Here is a 25657-nt window from a genome sequence, read left to right on the forward strand (position 1 = left end):
TGGAGGGCAAGTAGCCCACCCCCCCCCCTCCTCCCTGCAGGCCCCTACCCCCAAACTAGTCCTATAAAAATTTGGAGATAGCCATTTTGTTTAAAATAGTTCAAAGTTCGAATATATATGGATTTGATGATGATATGGCACTCCATAGTCCCTGGAAAAGGGCTATGTGTGGTATCGGGCGTATCGATATCGCGCGTATCGATATCAGGCGTATTAGTATCTGGGAATATCGATATCGGTATCCGTTGTTGTCTTTTTTCAGTCATTTTCTAGGGTCATTTTTTTAAGCATGTCCCGGCGAGGTATCATGGTTGCAGCTTGAGCGAACCACAGCCCATAGTAACAAAAGTTAAAAATCGCGTTTTGAAAAAAAATGCCTAGTGAAAAAAAAATTCCCATCTGAAATTCACTCAGGAATGTTACCTATTATTTCGGTTCGTCTTAAAAGTAAAAGTTTATTGCAAAAAGAAATGTATGATAATTTCTGAAAAAAGCCTCAAACCCCTCGAAAATGGCGTTAGATCAAAATGAAAAGTGTACCATTGGAATTAACATAGTCGAAAACCTTGTACAGGGAAGTTACTGTCCCCCTCCCTGAACAACAAAGAAAAATCACTTTTTTGCATCGGTAGCACTGATCTGTCTCCCGTTTTTTTGCTGTTTTTTTTTCTTTCTTTTTTTCAACAGGTCTAGCGGGCTACGAGAACATCATAGGGAGATTCTTAATAGCTCATTCAAAAGCAATTTCTCAGTTCTACCTGATTTTTTTAAATTTTGCCATCTGGAAGTGCCATATGGCACTAAAATGACACTTTTTGTGCTATTTCTCAAGGAGTGGCATTAGCAGGCTACCAGATCACCGTTGACATATCTTTTATAGCTCATATAAAAGATATTGCACATATTTACGTCTTTCATATAAATTCCACCATCATCAAGTTCCAAATGGCACCAAAAACGGTACTTTTGGTGTCGTATCTCAAGTGGAAAAGCTGGGGCTATTGGGCTACCAGAACTTATAAAAGTAAAGGTAAAGGTAAAGGATGCGGCACTAGACCCTTAAGGTCCAAACCGGCGGTGCTGATCTCCGTTTCGTGGCCCTTCAGCCAGGAAGTGCAATGGGGGGCTGGGGGCCAGCCAACCTTTGCTTTCGCAAACCCTTCCTGTTTACCTTCCCCAGATTTCTCCAGGTACCCATTTAGAGCTGGGTTGACTCTGGCTAAGCTTACAGGGTCATACCACTGACCCGCGTCCCAAACTAAGAAACTGACCACACCAGGGATCGAACCCGAATTCACGGATTCTCAGCCCAGCGCGCGTCCACTTATAAAAGTGATGTTTAATGACTCATTTGAAGGCTATTGCTCTTATATACGTGTTTTTCTTATCAATTTTACATTCGTAAGGGCGATATAGCACTGAAACAAAACTTATGGTGCCATTTCTTAAGTGGAAAAGCTCTGAAGTACAAAACAGGTATCATTGTAATAGTTTTGTTCCAGAACCCTTAACTAGAGGTTCACAAGAACCCCTCCCGTACATTCCCCTCCCAGCCCCCTTAGTAAGTTTCATAAATCGTCTGCTCATCAGTAAGCTACTGAAACATTAGCAGGCTACCACACCGTCGTAGATAGATGTTTAATGGCTCAATTATAAGCTATTGCTTATATTTCATCAATTTTACCATCCATGTGCTTTTTATCAATTTTACCATCCAAAAGTGCCATATTGCACTAAAAACAGCACTTTTGGTACCGCTTCTCAAGTCGAAGAGTCTGGAAGCATAAAATGATACCATTGCAATAATTATGGTTCAAAGCCCTTAACTGGAGGTTTGTAAGAGCCCCTCACATATACTCCCCCTCCAGACCCTCTTAGTAAGTTTCATAAATCGCCTAGTCATATTAAAAGTAAAAGATTATTGCGAAAACAAATTAACTAAAATTAAAAACTTATGCACCTAGTAAATATAAGCAATAGCTTATAATTGAGCCATTAAACATCTATCTACGACGGTGTGGTAGCCTGCTAATGTTTCAGTCGCTTACTGATGAGCAGACGATTTATGAAACTTACTAAGGGGGCTGGGAGGGGTTCTTGTGAACCTCCAGTTAAGGGTTCTTGAAGATAACCATTACAATGATGCCTGTTTTGTACTTCAGAGCTTTTCCACTTAAGAAGTGGCAGCATAAGTTTTGTTTCAGTGCTATATCGCCCTTACGAATGTAAAATTGATAAGAAAAACACGTATATAAGAGCAATAGCCTTCAAATGAGTCATTAAACATCACTTTTATAAGTTCTGGTAGCCCAATAGCCCCAGCTTTTCCACTTGAGATACGACACCATAAGTGCCGTTTTGGTGCCATTTGGAACTTGATGACGGTGGAATTTATATGAAAGACGTAAATATGTGCAATATCTTTAATATGAGCTATAAAAGATCTGTGAACGATGTTCTGGTAGCCTGCTAGTTCCGCCCCTTGAGAAATAGCACAAAGTGTCATTTTAGTGCCATATGGCACTTCCAGATGGTAAAATTTATAAAAATCACGTAGAACTGAGAAATTGCTTTTGAATGAGCCATTAAGCATCTCTCTACGATGTTCTGGTAGCCCGCTAGGCCTGTTGGAAAAAAAAAGAAAAAAAAAACACAGGAGATAGATCAGTGCTACTGATGCAAAAAAGTGATTTTTCATTGTTGTTCAGGGAGGGGGACTGTAACTCCCCTGTACAAGGTTTTCGACTATGTTGATTTCAATGGTACACTTTTCATTTTGATCTAGCGCCATTTTCGAGGGGTTTGAGGCTTGTTTTCGAAATTATCATAAATTTCTTTTTGCAATAAACTTATACTTTTAATACGAACCGAAATAATAGTAAACATTCCCGAGTCAATGTCAGATGGGATTTTTTTTTTTTTTACACTAGGCATTTTTTTTAAACGCGTTTTTTAACTTTTTGTTACTATGGGCTGTGGTTCGCTCAAGCTGCAACCATGATACCTTGCCGGGACATGGTTTAAAAATGAGACTAGAAAATGACTGAAAAAAGACAACAACGGATACCGATACCGATATTCCCAATACGATACATGAGATACCAATACGCCCGATACCGATACCGATACGCGCGATATCGGTACGCCCGATACCACACATAGTCCTTTTCCAGGGACTATGGAGTGCCATATCATCATCAAAACCATATATATTGGACCTTTGAACTATGTTAAACAAAATGGCTATCTCCAAATTTTTATAGGACTAGTTTGGGGGGAGGGGCCTGCAGGGAGGAGGGGGCTACTTGCCCTTCAACCTTTTTGGTCACTTACAAATTTAATTCCCTTTTGAATGAGCTATTACACATCTCTCTATGATGCTCTGGCCACCCCCTAGCCCTGCTAGAAAAAAAAATAAAGAACAAAACACGGGAGACAGATCAGTGCTACCCATGCAAAAAAATCATTTTCCTTGGTGTTCAAGGTGGGGGACTTTAATTATCCTACAAAAGGTTTTGGACCGTGCTGATTCCAATGGTGCGCTTCTTATTTCGATTTGACGCCATTTTCAAGGGTTTGGGGCTCCTTTTCGAAATCACCATTAGTTTCTTTTTCGCAATAAGCTTTTACTTCTAAGATTAACCGAAAAAATAGTTACCATTCTTGATTCATTGTCAGATGGCAATTTTTCTCACTAGACAGTTTTTTTGAAAACACGCTTTTCAACTTTTGATTACTATGGGCTGTGGTTCGCTCTTTACTAGGTTGCAGCTGCGGCTGCAACCATGATTTAAATATCTGAATATATAAAACAATATTTTGGAATAAAGAATTTTGGAAAGCTAAAAAATTTGGTAATAAAAAACTGAACTTTCCTAAAAAGAAATTTTTCAAAGAAAAGTAAAGGCCATATTAAACTTAAGATCAGAAGAAATAAAATCTACAGCTATTCAAACACAAAATGACCAGAATTACTATTAAAGAATAAATGAAACCTAGAACTAACAGAAATTAAATGAATAATCATGACAAAAAACATACAACAGGCAGTAATATAAATGAATTGATAAACTTAAATTGAATATGAAAATCAAGCTTAAAACGAACAAAAACAACTACAAATAAGAGTTTGGGTACTTCCTCCTTCCCTAACTGTAAAAGTCTAAAACCTACTGTGTCTTTGGCGCTTTACTGAAAATAAATTATATTATAAATATTTTCTTTTGTGCTTACTACAACATTCAAAATAGAAATGAAAAGTACAGTAAAATTTAATTTTGAACTTATGAGCTTTCAGCAGCTAATATCATTGTATATAAAATATTCAGTTTAATTTTATTAGTTCTTTCTAAGACTGTTCAAGACAGATATAGTTTCACTAGAAAGAAGAGTTTGGCTACTGTCCGCTTCCCTAACTGTAAGAGTCAAAAGCCTACTGCGTCATTGGTGCTTGAGTGAAAACGAATTATATTACAAATATTTTCTTTTCCAGTTATTACAGTAATGAAAATTAAAATAAAAATTACAGTGAAATAAAATCTTGAACTCACGAGCCTTAAACAATTAATATCATTATATATCAAAATATAGTTTGATTTTATTAGTTCTTTTTAAATTACATTATTGGAGTCTCTAATTAGAGTTTTCCAGGGGATTCGCACGGGAAATTTTTCACAGGATCATCGAATACCTCAACAAGCATCATAGTTACTTACCCTTCTATTATGTTTATGGAATCTCTACTAACTAGAACCAATAAATTAGAAGCAGATGTCTTAATTCTGAAGCCAAAGACGTGAAAAAAGGATCAATATTCATTATATCAACTAATAATAAAATTTTGGGCATCAAAACCGAACAGAAACTAATTTAAAAAAAAAAAACTTCCCAAATACGTAAAGTAAAGAGTTCCAAAGTAAAGAATCATGTTAAACTTAAGACCAGCAGAAATATAATCCTACAACAATTCAAACTGAAAAAAAAACAGAAATTACTATTAAAGAATATATGAAACCCAAAAATTAAATATTTGATTATATCAATCATAAAGACAACAAACACTCATTAAGAGGAACAAATAGATCTTGGAATGATGAAAAATTAAACTTAACATTCAAGTCAAACTTAAAACGAACAAAAATTACTACACACAGAAGTTGGGCCACTGCCACCTTCCCCATCCCCTAACCGTGAAAGGTCTAACTAAAGCCTACTGCGTTATTTATGCTTTATTAAAAAAAATTATTTTAAACATTTTTTTATTCCAAACATTAAAAAGCCCAAAAAAATACAGTGTTGTATTTTTGTAGAGTATTTTATTTTGAACACCCACAAGGAACCATGGTGTGTTTTGAAGATACAGTGTCGTCTTTCGGAATACCAGGAATCAATAAAATATTCAATTTATCGTTCTTAGTTCTGTCCAGTCATCTTGATTATTCTAATGATCAATTTTTTATTCGTCATCAATATTTTGAAAAACTATGCCACAATGACTAAAATACATATAGTTTTTAATAGAACACAAATGACCTAAAAAGTTTTAGAAATTTTATGGTTTAGGAATGGGAAGGGAGATGGGTAGTAACATTTGTTCGTTTTCAGTTTGCCTTGAATATCATCAAAATCCATATCTGTTATCTTTATGTTTGATATTCCCATTTAGTTTAATATTTGCTTGTTTTGGGTTTCAATTATTTTTCAATTGTTATTTCTGATCGTTTTTTATTTTGATTTACTATAGAACTTTATTTCGGCGAGTTTTATGATTAATATGGCTCTTTTGTTCTCTTTAAAAAATTTCTTTTTGGGAAAGTTTTTTTTTGATTAATCCCAATAAAGATCCTTATATGTTAAGATTAAACGATTTGCAAAACTTAAAGCTCTTGCCCCGTGATCCTTGGGAGGTTATGTTAACCAATGGGGCATAGTTATTTGGCCTATGGATTATTTTGAATCAAATGGCTATATAAAAATTTGAATCAGACGTCTTTGGGGGAAAAGAACGTTTGAGGGAGGTGGGTTACCCTCAGTCACTTTTGACTCTTCAAAGGGCACTTACCCTTAAATTTCCAATCCAAAAATTACACGACCACCTCTTCCATATGAATCGGCTCGAAGGAAAAAAGTTAACAAGTATAAATTGTTTTTTTTTTTTTTGTCTCTTCACAAATTATTACAATTCCTCCCCCCCCCCCCCAAAAAAAAATCGCACTAATTCCGCCTCAAAACAACTAGACCTACACCGGATTATTTTGTAAACTTCTGATGCTAAAAAAAAACCTGGAAGGTTGATTCCTTTATAATTTTGTCGGTTTTAAATTTAATTTTCATAGTAGCCTACCTATTTTTTCTCTGTTCTAAGTTTTAATATTGTTCAAATTAGTTTTTAAAAATGCAAAATAATTACAAAAACGAAAGTCTTGGTCAGCCACGTTCCATGTAAATTTTTTTTAAACTTTTCACTACCTTTTCGTACATTAATCAAGGCAAGTCCTCTTTTACATCGCTTTTCCTCCATATTTCAAAAATCTTTGCCAACTATTTGGTAGAACTTGCTTAATTCTATGATATATTGTAACTTTGTAACTGATTTTGAAGAACGGCAAGTTCATCCAAATTTAAGGGGTTTTTCCGCCGTCCAATTATTTGGTAACAATGCTTGCTAACAGGTATTTGTTTGGACGGCAGAAACACAATTATTGGCTAACAGAAATAAATTCTCCAACGATTTTCTCCAAAAAGTATTCAATTTGTTAAAGATATTCTCTAACAACGTTAGCTAACCGTTTTTAGTTAGACGGCGGAAACACTATTGTTAGGAAAATTGTCAGCTACCGGTTTTTGTTTGGACGGCAGAAAAACCCGTTTAGACACAACACCAGTCTGTTAATTCAAATGCTCAGTCGAAATTCAAACTACTCCGTTTTCAAACTTAACAAACTAATATAACCGCGATCAACTTTGAGGGCTTTGTAACTTCAAATTGATTGCAAAAGGTTAAGGTAAAAGAAAGGAATGATAAAAAGAAGGTGTTTCACAGAGCAAAATCAACATATTCTTTATAATAAAACTCTTTGGCTTAAAACTTTTTACATAGTTTTCTTGAACAAAACCAAAGAATTTTGTGTTTAGAAATCACTTTAAAAATAGACAGAACATAGGAAAATAAAATATTTTTAAATGATAGCCCTTAGTCTCCCGAATGAGCTGAACCGCCATTTAAGTCCTTAAATAAGCTAATTGCTAAAAATAAAAACAAAATAAAAAAATTTCTAACATTGAAGAAATAACCAAGCGTCTAACAAACTTATTTTGAAACCAAAAACTATTGAAACCACCTGCAAACAAAGATCAGCTAAATAAGATACTATCAAAATCAAATGTCTAAAAATAAACTTCAAGTTTATGACCCATCCTAAAAAAAAATCCTCTATGAAACATTTCCTCCAGACCTACCCACGCTAATTTTCCAAATTACAGATGAAAGTTACATTGACCCTATCATTTATATATAACAACTTCTTTTGGTCTTATTATGTTTATAAGGCATCCCTCTTAATTATTATCAATGAAAACATAGGACAACGAAAATGCTGCAAAAGATACTTGCCGGAAGAACTGCTCCTTGTTGGTTGTCATCAGAAGTAGTGACGGAGTAGACTCCTGGGAAGGAATGCATCATGAACTTACTTTTAGGAAAAGTTGATACAGCAGTTTCCGTTGTTGTCGGGACGAGAGCATTCCGTTTGATAACCGTCCTTGTGCCCTGAGGAGTGTGAATACTAATCGAATGAGGGGCTGCATCAACAAATAACATATCTTTAACCGCCAGCATTGTCTCAAAATTAAAAAAGGCAGCTTGAACTGCAGCGCCAAAGACAACGGATGAGGCACTGGCATACTTCAATCGTTGACCAGGGAAAAGGGTTTGAAAAATGTCCTTGATTTTGGGCATTTTAGCAGATCCCCCGACTAGAACGATTTCAGAAACCTGCTGAACTTTTGCATCACGAAAGGAAATCTGAACGGTCTCGTATATGCGGTAAAAAAGATCAGCACAAAGCTCCTCAAAGCTAGCACGAGTAATCGAGGTGTGGAAATCAATACCTTCAAAGAGGGAGTCAATTTTAATGTCAGCTCTGGTTGAACTTGTAAGGTGTATCTTTGCACGTTCACAAGCAGTACGGAGGCGATGAAGAGCACATTCGTCTACGGAAAGATCCTTATTATATTTATAAAAGAATTCTTGCAAAAAATGATTCACGAGTCGGTGGTCAAAATCTTCCCCTCCAAGATGTGTATCTCCAGCTGTAGAGAGGACTTCAAAAATATGTTTCCAGCGTTTCTGTGCATCATGAATACGCAAAATTGATACATCTAAGGTACCACCACCGAGATCAAAGACAAGGACGGTCAACGCATTGATTTGGTATTTCCTAGAGAATTCATCCAATTCATCCAAAATACTAAAAGAAATTGCAGCAGCAGTTGGTTCGTTCATGATACGAAGAACATTCAAACCAGCAATGGCAGCAGCATCCTTCGTGGCCTGCCTTTGAGCGTTGTTGAAAAAAGCTGGTACTGTAATAACAGCCTTCGAAACAGGACACCCCAGACATGATTCTGCATTTTCCTTCAACTTCCCGAGAATCATAGATGTGACTTCTTCAGGTGCAAGATTTTTCATTTCACCCTTGAATTCTGCTTGAACTTTTGGTTTGCCATCATCATTGGTGACATTAAATGGCCAGTGTTCTATATCTGACTGGACACTAGGGTCCCCGAAGCACCGTCCAATCAATCTTTTGACATCTGAAACACAAAAGAAAAAATTACCGAGAAAATTTTGTTTCGTAATACAAATGACTGAAAACATTCAAACAAGAGCACTAAAATCCCACTAAACTTTTACTTGTTTTAAAGAAGGTAAATATTCACTTTATACTGGTAGCCAAATCGTTCATGCAATCAGTATATGTCTGCACAATGCTTTTTCTTTAGAGCTATTAAGAATTTAGTGACAAAAATCGCGCTTGAAAAACATGTGTCGGTCTTTATCTGACTGTAATATAAATAATCAGAGAGCCAGAAGAAAGTTTCGGGAGAACAAGGCTTTGTGTTGGCACGCTAAATAAGTTTGAATAATATAAAGCTCCCAACCACATACATAACGTACGTGGGGATTTTCCACGGAAGAATACGCCTATCAACACATGCCTAGCAACTGGCATATTAGCAACCTAGCAACTGGAAGCCTAGCAACACAAGATCAGGTACGCTTAATTGATGCTTGTACCGATGCTAGTTTGAATGTACTTGATTGAACTTACGGCTGACATTGTTTATGATCTTCACATGATGACCGTTTGTTAAAAGAACTTTCTTAAGGTATATGTTCGCTCTGAAATAAGCAGTTTTACGACAATCCTGTAGCTCTAACTTGTACAAAAAAGGACAAAATATGTGTATCACTGGATTCATTAGTCTTAAATCTATCCATTCACCGAGTCAGAATTATAATATAACTAAGAGATTTTCTAGGGGAAGATTCTAAACTTGCTAAGAAAAATAGGGATATTGTTCTTTTTTCAATGATTTTCAACCAATTTTCAACGATTTTCAACCTAAAATAAAAAATACACACTAAATTTCAAAAACTTAATTCGACAGATAGCTGTAGTTAAATGTCAGCTGTAAAATGATAACAAAATAGTTTTTTTTTCGTTAATATATGAAAAGCATAGGAAAGCAGGAAAATAGCACAAAAAATTAAACAGAAGACATAAACCTTAAACCTCAGTATAGGCCAGTCGACGCATTAATTTTGATATGTTCTGAATACTTATCTGAACACATATTTGATATGTTCTGGTTGTCATTCTTAATGGGGAAACCTCCAGGGGAGCTCACGTTCTGCTTTTATATTATTCAATATTGCATTGCCTCTCTTTCTTTTACATTTTATTGGGCATGACAGCTGCTGGCAGCGTCATAACTGCACGTATTAAGCAAATACTACCATCCCAATAAGGCTACTCAAATCTTTACAACACACTCTGGTAACCATCCTAGGTTGGTTTGTTATACCAACCTAGGTTGGTAAGGTTGGTGCCTTACCAACCTAGGTTGGTAAGAAAGTTGTTTAGCCAGTTGTTATTGTTTGACAAATTGTACGATTTCAGCTGTTTCAGGTCAGACTATACTAAACTTTGGTCAGGCATGGAGTGGATTATGATCCATAAAAAAACATACTTAATAAAAGTGGAAAAACCCATGCTTCCTATTTCTTGCTTATTGATGTTATTAACGGAAGAAAAAAAACTAATTTTGAATAAATTAAAATAAAAATAACAAAAAGTTGACAAAAATCCGTATCAAATTATGAGCATTACCCCAAGATTACTTGCAATAACAATAATAAAAAGAACAGTCGCATTGCTAGTTGGAAAGGTTAAGACCAACTTTGACTATATTATCATATCATAGCTATGACAATATTTATTTTGTGAAAAAAATTTTATGCTGCATTTAAGGTAGGAAATTAGATTAGTAACTGGCTTCATATTAAATCAGGATTTAAGCAGGGTTGCGTCCTATCCTCATTTACAAGGATACCTTTTATGGACTTTCTTCTAAGAAGCACGGCAAGGGCAATGGGAGAATACAGAATAATATGGAGACGTAAAATCTTCCTAGAAGTAGATAATGCTGATGATTTAAGCATCCTAGATGAAAGTGTTAGCATAATGAATGAATTATTGGAGGTTTTGAGGGTACAAAATGCAAAAATAGGTTTGAAAATTAATGTTAAGAAGACTTAGTTGCTAAAACTGTGAATAAGTGAAGGTGAAGAGGTGATGTTGGGTAACAAGAAGACTGATTAAGTGGACAACTTCACTTACCTAGGTAGTATTACAAGTAAAGAAGGTGGGTACAGTGAAGATGTTAAAGGTAGAATAGCCAAGACATCGGGTGCTTTAAAGGGCTGAAAAAGTTTTGAAGAATAGGGGGATCAAGTCTTCAAATTAAGATTCGAGAATATTGGAAGATAGAGTAATGACAGTGGTCAAGTATGGAGTTGAAGCGTGGGCACTTCAAAAGAAGGAGGAAGATTTGCTAGAAGCTTTCTAGAAAAATTGCCTACGAATTGTTTTGGACCAACAATTGACTGACCGTATCTCAAACAGTAAGCTATAAGAAAATTCGGTTCAGTTCCGCTTTCTATGGCTATAATGAGAGAGAGGTTAAGACGACTAGGACACATTCTCCGAATGAAGAATATCAAATTGCCAAAGATAGACCTTGTCAGCTAACCGTCTCCGGTCAAAGAAAATCAGGCCGTCCACGAATAGGTTGGTAAGATGTCGTACGGAAAGATTTAAGGGAAATGGGAACTTCTTAGGAGGGTGTAAATAGGGAGCTTTAAATAGATTGGGGTGGGAGAGGAGCGCGCGTAGCTGTGACGATCTCATGTGGCTTGCTGTTGCAGTAAGTTGTTATTAGTAGTAGTAATAGCAATTGAGCAACTTCCTCCCCCAAAATTTTTTTTTTATCTTCATTTAATTCTGGCTACACTACAACTGTGAGAAAATTTACATAAAAATGTTTAAATAAAACTTCGAAAAATTGTATAGAATGACAAACTTACCAATGCATTAATTATAGCTACTGCACAAACACTGATAACCCCGATACACTCGACAAATCTAACTGAGGAGTCAAATAACGAAATTAGTTAGCGGGAAAACTTCAGGCCGTTATAATTCCGCCAGAAGACATCTCATAATGTAGTTTTGACTATACCCAAAAAAAAGGGTAAAGGATGCGGCACAAGACCCTTAAGGTCCAAACCGGCGGTGCTGATCTCCGTTTCGTGGCCCTTCAGCCAGGAAGTGCAATGGGGGGCTGGGGGCCAGCCAACCTATGCTTTCGCAAACCCTATATACCTGTGCTTTCGCAAACTTGACTATACCCAAGTATTATACTGATTAGGCTTTCAGTGTTGGCCACAAAACATTAGTCAAACGGACAAAAAAATAGCTATTATTGAAAGTTTACTTACCGAAGATAGTATTATTTAGATTCATTACGGCTTGATTCTTTGCTGCCTCCCCAATTAGACATTGTGTATGAGTGAATGCAACACAGGATGGCGTTATTTGGCTCCCCACATCGCTATCAATGATCTTAACTGCTCCACGATGGAAAACGCCAGCACGTGAGTATTTTGTGCCAAGATCGATACCAATAGCCGGTCCTTTAATCTATAAAAAAAAATAGCAGTTAAAATAAAGCGAAAATAAATAATGAAGGTTATGTAAACATTTTATTCGTAAAGTCATTGAAACCTCATGTTTAAATAATACTTGTTTAATACCTACTGATCAATAAGGTTTACATTACGCAAAATTAAGTGAAAGCTGCATTTGAGCTCTTATTACAAAGTGATAAAGAAAACATAGGACGAAGAACAAAAACGAGTGAAGGGCACAGGAACTGAAAAAGGAGAAAAATGCAAATATATCAGTCAAGGACTCAGTTCGGACATCCTCAGTAGTGGACGAATAAAGGAAATAGATAAAATTCTCAAAATTCAGTTGGCTTGAGATAGGACCTCTTTCATTTTAGATTTTGGTTTAAGGACCCCGCTTGTCCAAACGAACTTCATATCTATGCCAAACTGGGAAACTTTCATTTCGGAGCCTTGCTTTACCAAAACAGTTGGTGGAATGGTAGTAATTAACATGGAAATAAACAAAGCTTTTTATTCATTATAAACTAATTATTACATTGATCGTCGCATGGACGTAACATTTTTGTGCAGAAGCAAAAGAGCTAGAGTGGAAATTCAGATTAGATACTTTCCAATTATGTGCACACAAGTTCTGTCATTCTATACAACTAGAACCAATGGGCAGATTGCCTGGGTCAAATTCCTCGGCAATGCCCCAACCCTTTTCTATTTTTGTGACGGTAGTTTCCTTTTCCTTTTTTGTGTAAAAGAATATAATCTTTTGCATTTTATACTCCATCAGTGTTGTATTTTACATTTATGATGGGCAATTAATTTATACATACATACTACATAGAAAAAGATGTCGAAATGAGGAGGGGTATGAACCCCCAGCATCATTATTAAAGGCAAAACCAAAAACATTTCCGAGAAGCAAGAAGGAATAGAGAATAATATCTGCAATGAATGTGCCAGCATGGGGCAGAACCGTGTCTGAACTGGAATGATCTATATATGGATTTCCAATAAATTAAAATACGCCTACTATATCAGAGTTCTCGCTCGATGGCTTTTCCGGCATCCTTTGGACTAAAGTTGTCATTTTGCACCACAAAATGGCAGATAATGTTTCTTTGCTTTGTCTTTTTTGGTTATTAGAAAGGTCAGTAAAACATCTAAATGTTTTTCTAATGAGCTTTTTTCAAGTATCTTTAGAACCATTGGCTCAATACGATAACACCTGGTTAAGAAAAAAAACATACTCGTTAGAAGAAATGTGAAATTTCACGTTTTCACGGATAAGGGCAAGATTTTTTTTGTACTGAATTTGATGCTTAATTTTCATCAAAATCGCTCTCTTTTTGAAATTTAGGAAAAAAAATATAGGATGGAGGGCAGATGTATTTTTTATAAATATAAAGCTATTATTAGTTTTTTGTTTTGTTTTTTGTTCAATGAAAATTTCGATAGAAAAAACTTCATTGTCAAAGTAAAATATTTATAATAGTTTTTATCATGTTAGTAACTAACTTTTTCTTCAATACGACAGGTTACAATTAAATCTTCTATTTGCGTTTCAGGTAGTAACTACTATAGCAGCTATTCTTACCAAATATGCATCAACAATAAAACTTTTCAATAGCTTGCAGATAAGGATACCATGGCAGGTCAAGTCGAATGCTTTCTTTAGGTTAATTGCAGTAAGGTTGATTCAGCGATCTCGTTCAACTAGATGCTTTGAAATCTTGTCAAGCAAACTTACTAAATAATGGCTTATCGAACTTTTAGGAATATTCCCAAATTGTTGAGGGTCAATTTTATCCAGAATAAAAGTGTTTAACCACCCAGCGATGAAACTAAAGTCCCTACCTCTTAAAATAAACTCCTGCATATAAGCCTACATTTCGTAATTACGTTAACACTAATAGGTTTATTAGCGGCAAAAACCTGTATTTTTTTTTTTTTTTTTTTTTTTTTTGTAAACAATATAAAGCTGCTAAGCAGTTATCAATAAAATAGTACCATGAGACATTTCTTCCGTGGATCTGCTCTTTTGCGTCAAGCGGCACTTTGTTCTGGTAAAATCTCAATGCCATTGTTAGAAGAATATAGGTGAAAAAGTAGTTTTCGAGTAAAGAATACTCTCCTTTGTCTAGATTATTTGCTTCTTCATTTAAATGGAAAAAGACAGCAATCACAAGTGCTGTTTAGCTGGTGATCTGGAAACTATGAATTTATAAACTTTTATTAAGAATTATGACTAATTTATGACCTTAAAATGAGAATACAATGTTTTAATCATAATTAGGATCCTAGAAGGAGGTATGTTATTAATAATCAAACTGCAAGTTTTGTTCCATATCTAAATTCTACACAAAAAATTAATAAGTATTAAATGAAGTCCATCTTATGTATATAAACACAAGCTGTGCTGTTAGAGGACTTGAGAAAGTTCTTTTTTCTTTATTTTTTTTTTTTTAACTCATTTCCCAAAACTTACTGACTTTTTTGTCATATAAATTTGTTAAATTTGTGGGCAATTTTTTGAGCGCTTCCAAAATTCTCTTTAAATTCAAATTCATTTAATTCAAAAAAAAGACATAGCTCTTGTTGGGCAAAGCCCAAATATAATGTCTCTTAGACATAAATAGCAAAATAAAGTTGTCTAATAAAATTTCGTCAGAATAAATAAACTAAAGGATAAAAACACTTGAGATTGAGGATAAAATTGTCTGATAAAACTTCGTCAGGATAAAATAAACTAGAAAATAAAAACACTAGAGCTCATTGTAATATTTCACAAAGCTTGGCACAAAGCTTTTACTGTAGCGCATGGTGTAACAGTGGACTGAGGTCAGTTACGGAACCTTCTCAGACACTTCACGGGGGGGACAAGATCTCATAGGGACAAAAGGTGGGGGAAGGAATGGTCGGTAGATGGGATGTTGGTAGAGGGAGGAGCCAAATCTTTGGCATAATTTTTCTCGGCGGGAAGAAAGGGATTCAAGTTAAAATTTTTTGAGGTAAAAGGAGTAAGGTAGAGGGGAACCGCCATAAATAATTTTCGGTGATCTCTTCTGAACTCGTTCTATTTTATCAGTTTCATCCTGGGTAAGGGCAAAGCGCCAACCCAGACAAGCATATTCAACTAAGGGCCAGATGAAAGTGCAAAATATTAGTTTCAGCTTGTCCTTAGGAACTCGGAATTTTTTCAGTGTTTTTAGCATTTGGATTGCGCCGTTAGCTTTTTTTCCAATTGTCTTTGTATTCTCCCGCCATGAAAGGTCAGAAGAAATCACTACACCAAGTAAAGGTACTTTATGACTTATTAGCTCGGAAGCGATAGGAGGTTCGAAAGACGGTTGGGTATTTTGAAGAAAAAGAAAATGTCGTGACCAAGCATTTGTCTTTATTCACGACCATGTTTAGTTCAGTCACCTCTGATGTAAATTGGTCGATGAAACCAGCAGCATTGCTCTTCGAATTCTCAGATAAGATTTCCGTTGAGGACAAGTCGTCAACGTATTTCCATCTGTCCTCTAGCCCAGCAGCAATCTCATTTATCATGAGGATGAAGCCCAGCGGCCCGATCACAGTTCCTTGTGGAATTCCACAAAAAAACTTGCAGAGAAGTGGAAAATTGGTCTTTATACTTTACAGTTTGTTCTCTATTTTTTAAGAAGCTCTTGATGATTTTAATAATAAAGCTGGGTATATTTTTTCAGCCATTTTTTCTAAAAGGATTTTGTGACCAACAAGGTAAAATACTTTTTTAAAATCAATTGTAATTAAATTTATCCATTTTCCAGGTTCATCCAGGTGTTTTAAAATAAAATCAATTAAATTAACGAGGTAATGAACTGTCGAACACTTAGGGATGTTACCAAATTGCTTTCGATAAGTTACTTTCAAAAGATATTTTTTCAGCCATGCGGCAACAAAGCTTTCGTATATTCTGCTAAAAACTAAAGTAACTGTATCTCAGCTCAGCAGCAACCTTATAAGAAAATTAAAATATATTTTCTTGTGAATTATTATCGCTTCTAATCAGCAGTTGTACTAAACCAATCCTGCTAAACTCATCCTCAGGGCTGTACTGTGGCGTTTCTCCTCCCCATAGTATAGTGCAGACGGTTAGATATCTTTCTATTTTCCCCTTCTTGTTTTAGTCTTGTCCTTTATTTGTTTAAAGCTTTTTCCAATAGGCAATGTTTAGAAGTCCTCCCAAAAAAAAGTTCCCCCCGATACCAAATCACATTCCAGTGAAAGTGTGATTGTGAAAGATACCCATCTTGGCTGGTCAAGCACAATATCTCAAAGTTCAAATGATAGCCCCAATTTGGAGACTAGGACAATGATAATTGTAGGGGCTAATGTAACCATAAATGATGATAATGGGTTTCAAGAGGTCCTCTCTAGAAGCTCTAGAAAAAAGGAAAAAAATCTCCCCAATCAAAAGCATTTCCCCTCTCCCTGCCCAAAATCCTCCCTCCAAAAACTTAGAAATTTACCTTAAAATTACTCCTACTACCCCCTTTTAAATAAAAATGATCACTGCAATAAGAGTTGCAATTTTCAAATTGCTAAAATCAATGTTCTATCTTAATATTAACCGTGATGGATCTCTGCTAATAGCTGTAGAAGATCAGAAATCAGCAGATACAGTAATCAACCTAAAATCCCTTCTGAATACCCCAATTATTGCATCTAATTCGAACCCAAAACAATCACCAACAAAAATAGTAGTTTATAATGTTCCCCCAGAGATATCTACTCAGGAGTTAAAAGAAGGGCTCTCATATAGGGCTGGAAACACAATCCCAGTTGAGGATGTTACCCAACTTGGAAAACCTGACTCTAATGGCCTAAGAACTAGTAGATTCTTCTTATTCATACTGAAGGATAAAATTGATGTCCCAGAAAATTTATTCCTATTGGTGCACATCAAACCACACAAGGAATACAAACCTAAGCATATCCAGTGTCAGAAGTGTTTCAAACTGTGACACACAACAAACAAATGTAATGAAATTCTCCGAGAGTGTAGTAATTGTAAAGCTTTCCATCCTAAAGAGCTGGCAACTTGCAACAACACTCAGCCTACATGCATCAATTGCAAAGTCCCATATTAATCTACAAATATATCATTATGCCCTGCATACAAGAAAAGAGCTCTAACAATCCAAATATCAACAGAATAGGCCATTCCAGACCCTTTAGTAGCAATTGACGCAAATGTTGCCCAACGATACCAAATAAAGTCGGTAATGAAACCAACCAGAACCCCCTAGTCAAATGCCCCCAATGCATCAAGCATCCCATATAAAACACCATCTTCTAAGCCCCCTAGCTCAAATCCCTATCAGAAGGAATCACCAAGCCAACAAGCCTCCTTGTCCGGTGAGATGAGGTCAGCCTGCCTCCCTCCCAAGAAGAAACAAACTAGAAACACTACCAGGAATCAATCCCTTAACCAACAAACAGGGAGCACAACCAAAAATGCAATCCCCAAATGTATGCTTACTCATTCTAAACTGTAATGCAGTTCAGGCCATGAACATACATCAACTACAGAAAACAAAAATTATTGCAGAATTGGCAAAAATCTACCTCCCAGATGATATGTTCATTTAAGCAAAAAAAGATCTTGCTTTACTTTTAACAAAGCTGAACATTGGTACACAGTCATATGAAGAATAAATCAACAACACAACGTTTATCAATACTCCAAAGGAATGTAAGAACACTCACTGTAAATAACCTAAATGAACTAATATCATTTATGAATAATAATTCCATTAATATTGCTTGCCTCCAGGAAACTCATTTAATCCAAAATCAACAAATTAAGTCTCTGGGATATACTATCCAGGGAAAGTATAGATCTTCAGAGAGAAAAGGAGGTAGGGTAGCTTTATTAGTTAATAATAATATAAAATTTTGTGGCATCAATTTTCCAGATTTTGCAAATGATTTTGATGTAATTGGTATCAGTGTTTGGCTGAATAATTTAAAAACCTACATAATAAGCTTTTATAACCCTAATGGCCAAACTACAGATGCCAAGGATTTCTTTAATTATATAAATAATTCTAATATGTTAAAAAATATAATTATTTGTGGTGATTTCAATGCCCACAGCCTTTTGTGAGGGAATAAACCAGCAAATAAAGCTGGTAAATTCATTGAGCATATGACTTCAAATAATAATGAATTAGCTGTTGCTACCCCTCCAAACCTGAATACATATTCCAACTCCAAAAGTGGCAGATTCTCCACAATTGACCTACAAATTGTGTCATTAAATTTTTGAACAAAATTTACATAAATAAAATTGATAGTCTATCTACTGACCACTTTGCTATAGTTTGCTGCCTAAATGAACGTGCTGGAACTTTATCTCATACCTCCAAGTATGTCAACACTAAAGCAAATTGGTCTATGTTCAAAAATAAGCCAAATGATGAAATTACAAGTTTCACCTAAAGTGCATGAATTTCTGACACAACAGTTGACAAATATGATGAAGCCTTGACATCTTTACTAATAAATACAGCTAATCATGCTATCCCCAGGACAACACCTAAGAAAACATTCCCTAAACAAATTCCTAAAGCATGGTGGATAAATGAGTGCCTAAATAAATGGAGGATAAAAAAGGCAGCTAGAACAGAATTCATAAAAAAAACCATCACCTACTACATATTTAAAAAAATTACAAGCAGAATCTAATCTAAAAAGGACTATAATAGATGCTAAATATAAATACTGGAATAATTTTGAAAATAATCTCTCCAGAGAAACGCGTGAGCCAATTATACATAAAGTCATAAGCCACATCTGTGGGAAAAAGAATTCCCCCAACCCACTCCTGTATGAGCTTATACATAATAATACCCATTATGAAAATGATAATGAAAAAGCTAACCTATTTGCAACTCTTTTTTTTAATAAGCTAACATCAAATAATCAAAGCAAACTGTCCACAATTCCTATGAACCCAAGTTCCTACCAACCACGCCCAGGATCCGAGTACATAACTAATCCATTTTCAATCCAGGAATTGAATAATGCAATACATCATATTAGAACCAAAATTAGCGGCAGCTATGACAATATACACCCTACACGGATAAAGAATCTCACACCTTCATACAAACAAGAATTGCTAAATTGTTATAATCAGGCTTGGGCATCTTCTAGGTTCCCCAATATATGGAAATGTTCGTCCCTCCTACCAATCCTAAAGAAAAATAAACCAAAAGATAACACTGAGTCTTATAGGCCCATAATGATTACTCCTGTGATGGGGAAAATAATGGAGAAAATGATCTATCACAGACTCCTCTGGTTTGTTGAAAAAAATAATATGATCCCTCACACTCAAACTGGATTCAGGAAACACCACTCCTCACCAGATGCTTTCATTTTGCTAACAAATGCAATAAATGAATCTTTCTCAAAAAATAATGTCTTAGTTGCAGCTTTCCTAGATTTTGAAGGGGCATATGACAATGTGAACCACCAAATCCTTTTAAACAAACTTGCAAACCTTGGCGTACCCCCTAAGCTAGTATCTTTTATTAAATCCTTCATAGAAGTGCGAAGTTTTATCGTTTGTGCTGGTTCAGCCTCATCACCCCAAAAGACAATAACCAAAGGCCTACCTCAGGGAGCAGTCCTCAGTTGCCTCCTATTTGCCCTATATCTCTGGGACATGAACCTACCCCACACGAATCTACAATATGCTGATGATCTGGTGCTATGGTCATCTGGCAACACCTTCCAGATAGCTCAGTCAAATCTGCAAAAGTCACATTTCCAGTTTGAAAAATTCTCTCAGCATTCAGATTTACCCATTGCACCCACCAAGTCAAAAATAATCCAATTTCACCGGAAGCGAAACCATGTTAATACAAAACTAACTCTAAATAAAAACAACTATTCCAGAAAATAATCATATTAATTACCTAGGTCTCATGCTTGACCAAAAATTTAATTTCCACCTCCACATTTCAAACACAATAAAAAAATGCTATAGAAAAGCAAATATACTAAAAAGACTTCTTTCCACACCCTGGGGTTGTAAGGAGACCACACAGTTTCTGCTGTGCCCACAAGCACCAAATTTCTGATTATGGAGAGTGGATTAACAACAATAAAGGAGAGACGCAGCTTTCTCTTGACAAAACATCTTACAAAAATTGAATCAAATAGCTCACACACACTACATAATTGGTTGAGAAATCCAGCCATGTATAGAGGCATTGCAGATGAGTATGCCAATATTCAGAAGAAGTTCCCCATACCAGCAAAGTCTATTGCACCGACTTTCACCCGACCCCCCCCCCATGGAATTGGTCAAGTCCCATAATAAATCATGAGTTCTCAAAGTGGAATAAAGATTTAACCCCCATTGCTTTTGTCCAGAAAAAATTTGCAGAACTTAATACAATTACCAATAAAAATCACTTCCAAATATTTGTTGATGGGTCAAAAATGAATGAGAAGGTTGCCAGTGGTGTTTTCCTTCCTCACCTGAAAATTGCAATGGGTGGGAGATTATATAATAATTTATCTATAATGTCTGCTTAGTTAAATGCCATAATCATGGCATAAGAACACCTTAATGAAAACCAACCTTTGATTGCAAATTAAAATAATATTATCATATATTCTGACTCTCTATCAAGCCTCAGCTCCTCAATATAAGTTGGACATTGACACTTATCAGTGTCTCAGTATTATTGATAATCTTGCTTCAAGTGGCATAAAAACTTATTTTCAGTACATTCCTAGCCACTCTGGCATAAGTGGTAATCATCAGGTTGATGAAATAGCAAAAAATGCTATAAATATTGACCAGCCAAGTGGGAGACCAATCCCAATTAGAGATATTTACCGATGGAGGCTATCAAATATTAATTTTAATAAGATTAATCCTATCCTTTCCCCCTTTCCCAATAAGTATCTTTCTAAAATTTATCATAGAATTCGTTCTGGAACAAATGGACTAAATTTCCTTGCATTCTCATATAAGTTTTCTAATTCAAGTGGTTCAATTCCCCTGTCCCCTCTTTGCAGGCATTGTAATATGAATAATGAAACAATTGACCATTGCCTATTTGAATGTAATATGCTGACGTCTGCACAACATTTTGACGAAGTTTCAAGGAGTTTGTTGAAAGTGGTGTTGGTGAAATTAGGATTGCCAATTAGGTTAGTAGAAGTTATAATGAAAATGTATGAGGTGGTTAAAGTAGTAGTGAAGGTAGGTATTTCTTATTCTAGGCCAGTTTTAAGTAATGTAAGCCTCAAACAGGGAAGCACTCTATCACCGCGTTTGTTTTCTCTTTTTATTAATGATATTGAGCAGTATTTTAGAAATAGAAATGTCCCTTTGTTAAAATTAATGTCGCTGGAGCTGTTTTGTTTATTATTTGCAGATGACATAGTATTGCTTGCGAAATCGGCTCCGGATTTGCAAAAGATGTTAGAGATTTTGGATAGTTATCTGGAGAGTAAAAAATTAGTTTTAAATATGGAAAAATCAGTTATATTAGTTTTTGGAAATGATGAAAGGGAAAAGAATAAGTTTTATTTTAAAGGGAATGAGATGAATGAAGTTAAGGATTATATTTATTTGGGATGTAAGTTCACAAGTTCAAGGAAATTGAGTGATCAGGTGCAAATAGCGAGTTGGAAGGGTCAGAAGGCTTCATGGGCGTTATTGAAGAGTCCCCTTACGCATCTAGGATCGGCAGATATTAAGCTACAGAAGAGAATTTTTGAGACGAAGGTAGGCCCAGCATTGAGTTACGGTGGGGACGTTTGGGGTTTTGAAAAAGGGGAAAAAATAGAGAGAATTTATTTAGGACATTTCAGGAGACTTTTAGGGCTAAGCGGGAAATTTAATAATCTGGTATTAAAGGGTGATCTAGGATTGTTTTCATTGAGAATAAAAAGATTGGTTAGAATGATAGGATACTGGGAAAAGGTGATTGGTTTACAGAATAATAGGTTAGTAAATGCAGCTTATCTGGAGGTGTTGCAGGATAGAAGGAAATGTTCATGGGCTTCCCAGGTGAAATCAATCTTAAATAGTTCTGGGTTATCAGGTGTTTGGAATGACGGGAAGGGGATAGGGCTGGAAGTAGGAAATGTAGCAAAACTAGTAAAGGGAGTGCTTGAAGATCAGGAGATTCAGAAATGGCAGTGTGAGGTCGCAGCCTCGGTGTCCCTCGGCATTTACCGGCAATGGAAGGAGGTCTCGGGATATGATAATTATTTTAAAGCGGGTTTAAATAGTGAAGAAATTAAGTGGTATATATCAGGGAGGGGTAATTTTCTAGCACTTGGAGAAAGGAGGAAATATTTAGGGAGGGTAAGGGTAAAGGACGGTCCTTACTCATGCCCTATGTGCGGAGAAAATGGGGAGGATCTGCTTCACTTCATGGCCCTTTGTCCCGAATTACAGGATCTAAGGAAAGATTTATTTTTTGTTAATGTGGGGACAAGTGAGTGGTTGGTTTCAGTAATGGGATCAAAAAATTATGGGACAATAAGAATGATAGCAAAGTATATAAAATGGGGTATGTCACATAGAGATAGATTTTTGTAAAAAGGGGTGGGGTGAGTCTGGAAAGTATTGTTGTATGTGTGTAAGTTGTTTTCTTGTTTGTTATTTTTGTAGTCATGGCCGTTGATAGATGTAACATACATCTATCTATTTATGTTAGTTTAATGGTATCGTGTGCTTTATTATGTTTTTGTAATGTTTTGTAGTTTTGCGTTGTTATTGTTATGTAGGCTACCATATTTTGCTATGAGTGTTATAATCATGTTATTATTTTGTGTGATTTTTCTTTTTTTGCCATGGCCCAAAGTGGCTTTTATTGCAATAAATATCTATCTAAATATCTATCTATCATACCTTGCTTTCTAAACTGTTAAAATGCTTCAAACACCACAAAATCTCATTATCAGCCAAGAGCCTAGCCAACTATACCTGCACACAGAGCACAGAAATCGATATCTATCATCTTATATTTGAACTCCTTGAGTCAAAAGATCTACTGAAAGACATCTGAGAATATCTAATAAATAAGAGACAACCAAGACAGTAGCTCTGTAGCCCACAGAGTGAAGCAAAAAGAAGAGGGCTAAATAGTATCAACTGAATAGCCCACCTGCTGTGAATTAGAAGAAGAAGAACTGTGATAGACGGGACATCAGAGAAAACATTAGCTGCTCCTTTCTTTGGAATGGGGGTAATAAACCCTTTCTTCCATTTCTTTGGAAAATATCCTGTTTTTGTTATATTATTAAAACTTATCTGAAGGGGAAATGATAATTCTTTAGCAAATGCTTTAATGAGAGCAACTGGAATGCCAAAAGGGGCAACGGAAGTTCTTTTTAACAAAGAGAGTTAACAGATTATAATTGCCGATGAAATATCCAGCATTTAAATTATCATCTGAAGGAGTAGTTAAAATTACTGGAGGATCCTCAGGTGGAAGAGGTTTTTTTTTCAAAACGAGGTCTAGGCTGAAGGCCTCGACCTAGTCCGTTGATTTTGAATTTGGTAAGACTGCATAGTTGAAGCAAAATGGGCATTTAAATCATTCACAGTTTTCCCTAGAGGTTCCTCCTTCATGAAGTCAAGTGGTTGAGAACTTTTACCCATTAGACTTTTTACTTTACTGAAGAACTGCAAAGGCTTGGACTCCAAAAGATGGTGAACTTCATTTTCATAATAATTTCCTTGTGCCTCTTTGATTTTCCATTTTATTTGATTTGCCAACTATTTTGCTTGCTTCTCTTGACCTTTTCGGATTAGGTGCAATTTATGTTTTATTAGTTGCTTTATTTATATCTTTACTTCTGTATTTTAACAATAAACGTTAAAGCAAAATGGGCATTTAAATCATTCACAGTTTCCCCTAGAGGCTCCTCCTTCATGAAGTCAACTGGTTGAGAACTTTTACCCGTTAGACTTTTTACTTTACTGAAGAACTGCGAAGGCTTGGACTCCAAAAGATGGTGAACTTCATTTTCATAATAATTTCCTTGTGCCTCTTTGATTTTCCATTTTATTTGATTTGCCAACTATTTTGCTTGCTTCTCTTGACCTTTTCGGATTAGGTGCAATTTATGTTTTATTAGTCGCTTTATTTATATCTTTACTTCTGTATTTTAACAATAAACGTTAAGAAATATCTTAGCTGGAACACGATCTTGTTGAGGGACACTGGACCATACACTCTTGAAACTTAAGACTTAAGAAACTCTAAACTTAAGACTCGTTATTTGCAGCCAAAGGAATGAAAAAAAAATGGGAGGAGGTGAGTATAAGGGCCATTTCCAAGCTTCGTTTTTTCTTCAGGTTGGGGGAGGGGTACCAATAAAATGCAACAAGTTTGTTTACATGTGTTTTTGTTGCTTGTGTGCAAGCCGAAATTTCTTTTGGCAGACGGGGGGATTCTAACCAGGTATCTTTACTCCTAGATACAGCCCGGGAGGTGATAAATATGGTTCTATTTTCCAACCTTTATTTTCATGAGACATGCTATCGGAAAAGTGATCCCAAATCAAGCTAGATACAAACTTTGGGCTAAGTAAAGCTGCAATCAATTGACAATACTGAAGAGTATAGCTTAAGTCAAGATTACATGATACATAGTACCGTACAGTATTTCTTAAAAAAGTGGTAGAATATTTTAGATATTTCCATTTATAAAACTGATCAAATTCCAAAATTTTTACCATGTTAGGTTTTATTTATTGGACTTAAAGATTAGCCTCCTGTTTAACATCATCCCTGCCTCTCACCCTAATGCTTGGATGTATCCAGCATATACTGAGCTTGTTGTTTTTCATTTAAATTCGAATTATAAACCAACTGTTCTTGAGAAATATATGCAAGCCAAAAATCATACTTTCCAGAGTTTATATTCATCATCATCATCATTTTCAAGGGGGGATTCCTGTGCACTGGATTGGTCTTCCATTGTTTTTTTCTCAGCAATCAAAGATAAATATCCTGTAAAAAATAATTTCAAGTCTACTAAAAAAATATTTTAGCATCAGAGTATCAGAAGATCTTCTCTGTACAAGGACATTACCAAACAAAAAAATCCTGTAGAGAAAAACTTGTCAATTTTTTCTTATGGGTAAGGATGGTGAGGGGGCATGTGGAGCTATTCAAAAATAGACCTCGCCCTCCCTCAGCACACTTTTGGAAAAATATATCATACTATTCTGGGCTAATTGTCACAATTAAAGCTTGGCAATTATGAAAAATATTGAAAAGAAAAATTAGGAGAAATATGGGTCATGGTGTTCTAAAATCCAAGGCAACTCAGGCTAAGCATGCACTCCATTTGCATTATCAAAAACAAATTCTCCAAAAAATGCATTTCC

General features: G+C 35.5%; 1 protein-coding gene across 1 annotated transcript in view; it reads right to left on the reverse strand.

The window, feature by feature from the left end:
- Positions 1–25274, reverse strand: part of LOC148954835 (heat shock 70 kDa protein cognate 4-like) — a 65475-nt gene extending 40201 nt beyond the window's left edge. Inside the window, exons 1-3 of the mRNA XM_089105309.1 lie at positions 25174–25274; positions 12065–12266; positions 7609–8814 (exon numbers count right to left, since the gene is read on the reverse strand). Coding sequence (XP_088961435.1) covers positions 7609–8814; positions 12065–12266; positions 25174–25245 — 1480 coding nt within the window. The 5' untranslated portion in view covers positions 25246–25274. The remainder of the gene's footprint in view (positions 1–7608; positions 8815–12064; positions 12267–25173) is intronic.
- Positions 25275–25657: the final 383 nt, after the last annotated feature.

This window comes from Artemia sp. Qi Xiang Cuo, chromosome 2 (assembly GCF_049724085.1).
Source record: "Artemia sp. Qi Xiang Cuo chromosome 2, ASM4972408v1, whole genome shotgun sequence".
NCBI lineage: Eukaryota > Metazoa > Arthropoda > Branchiopoda > Anostraca > Artemiidae > Artemia > Artemia sp. Qi Xiang Cuo.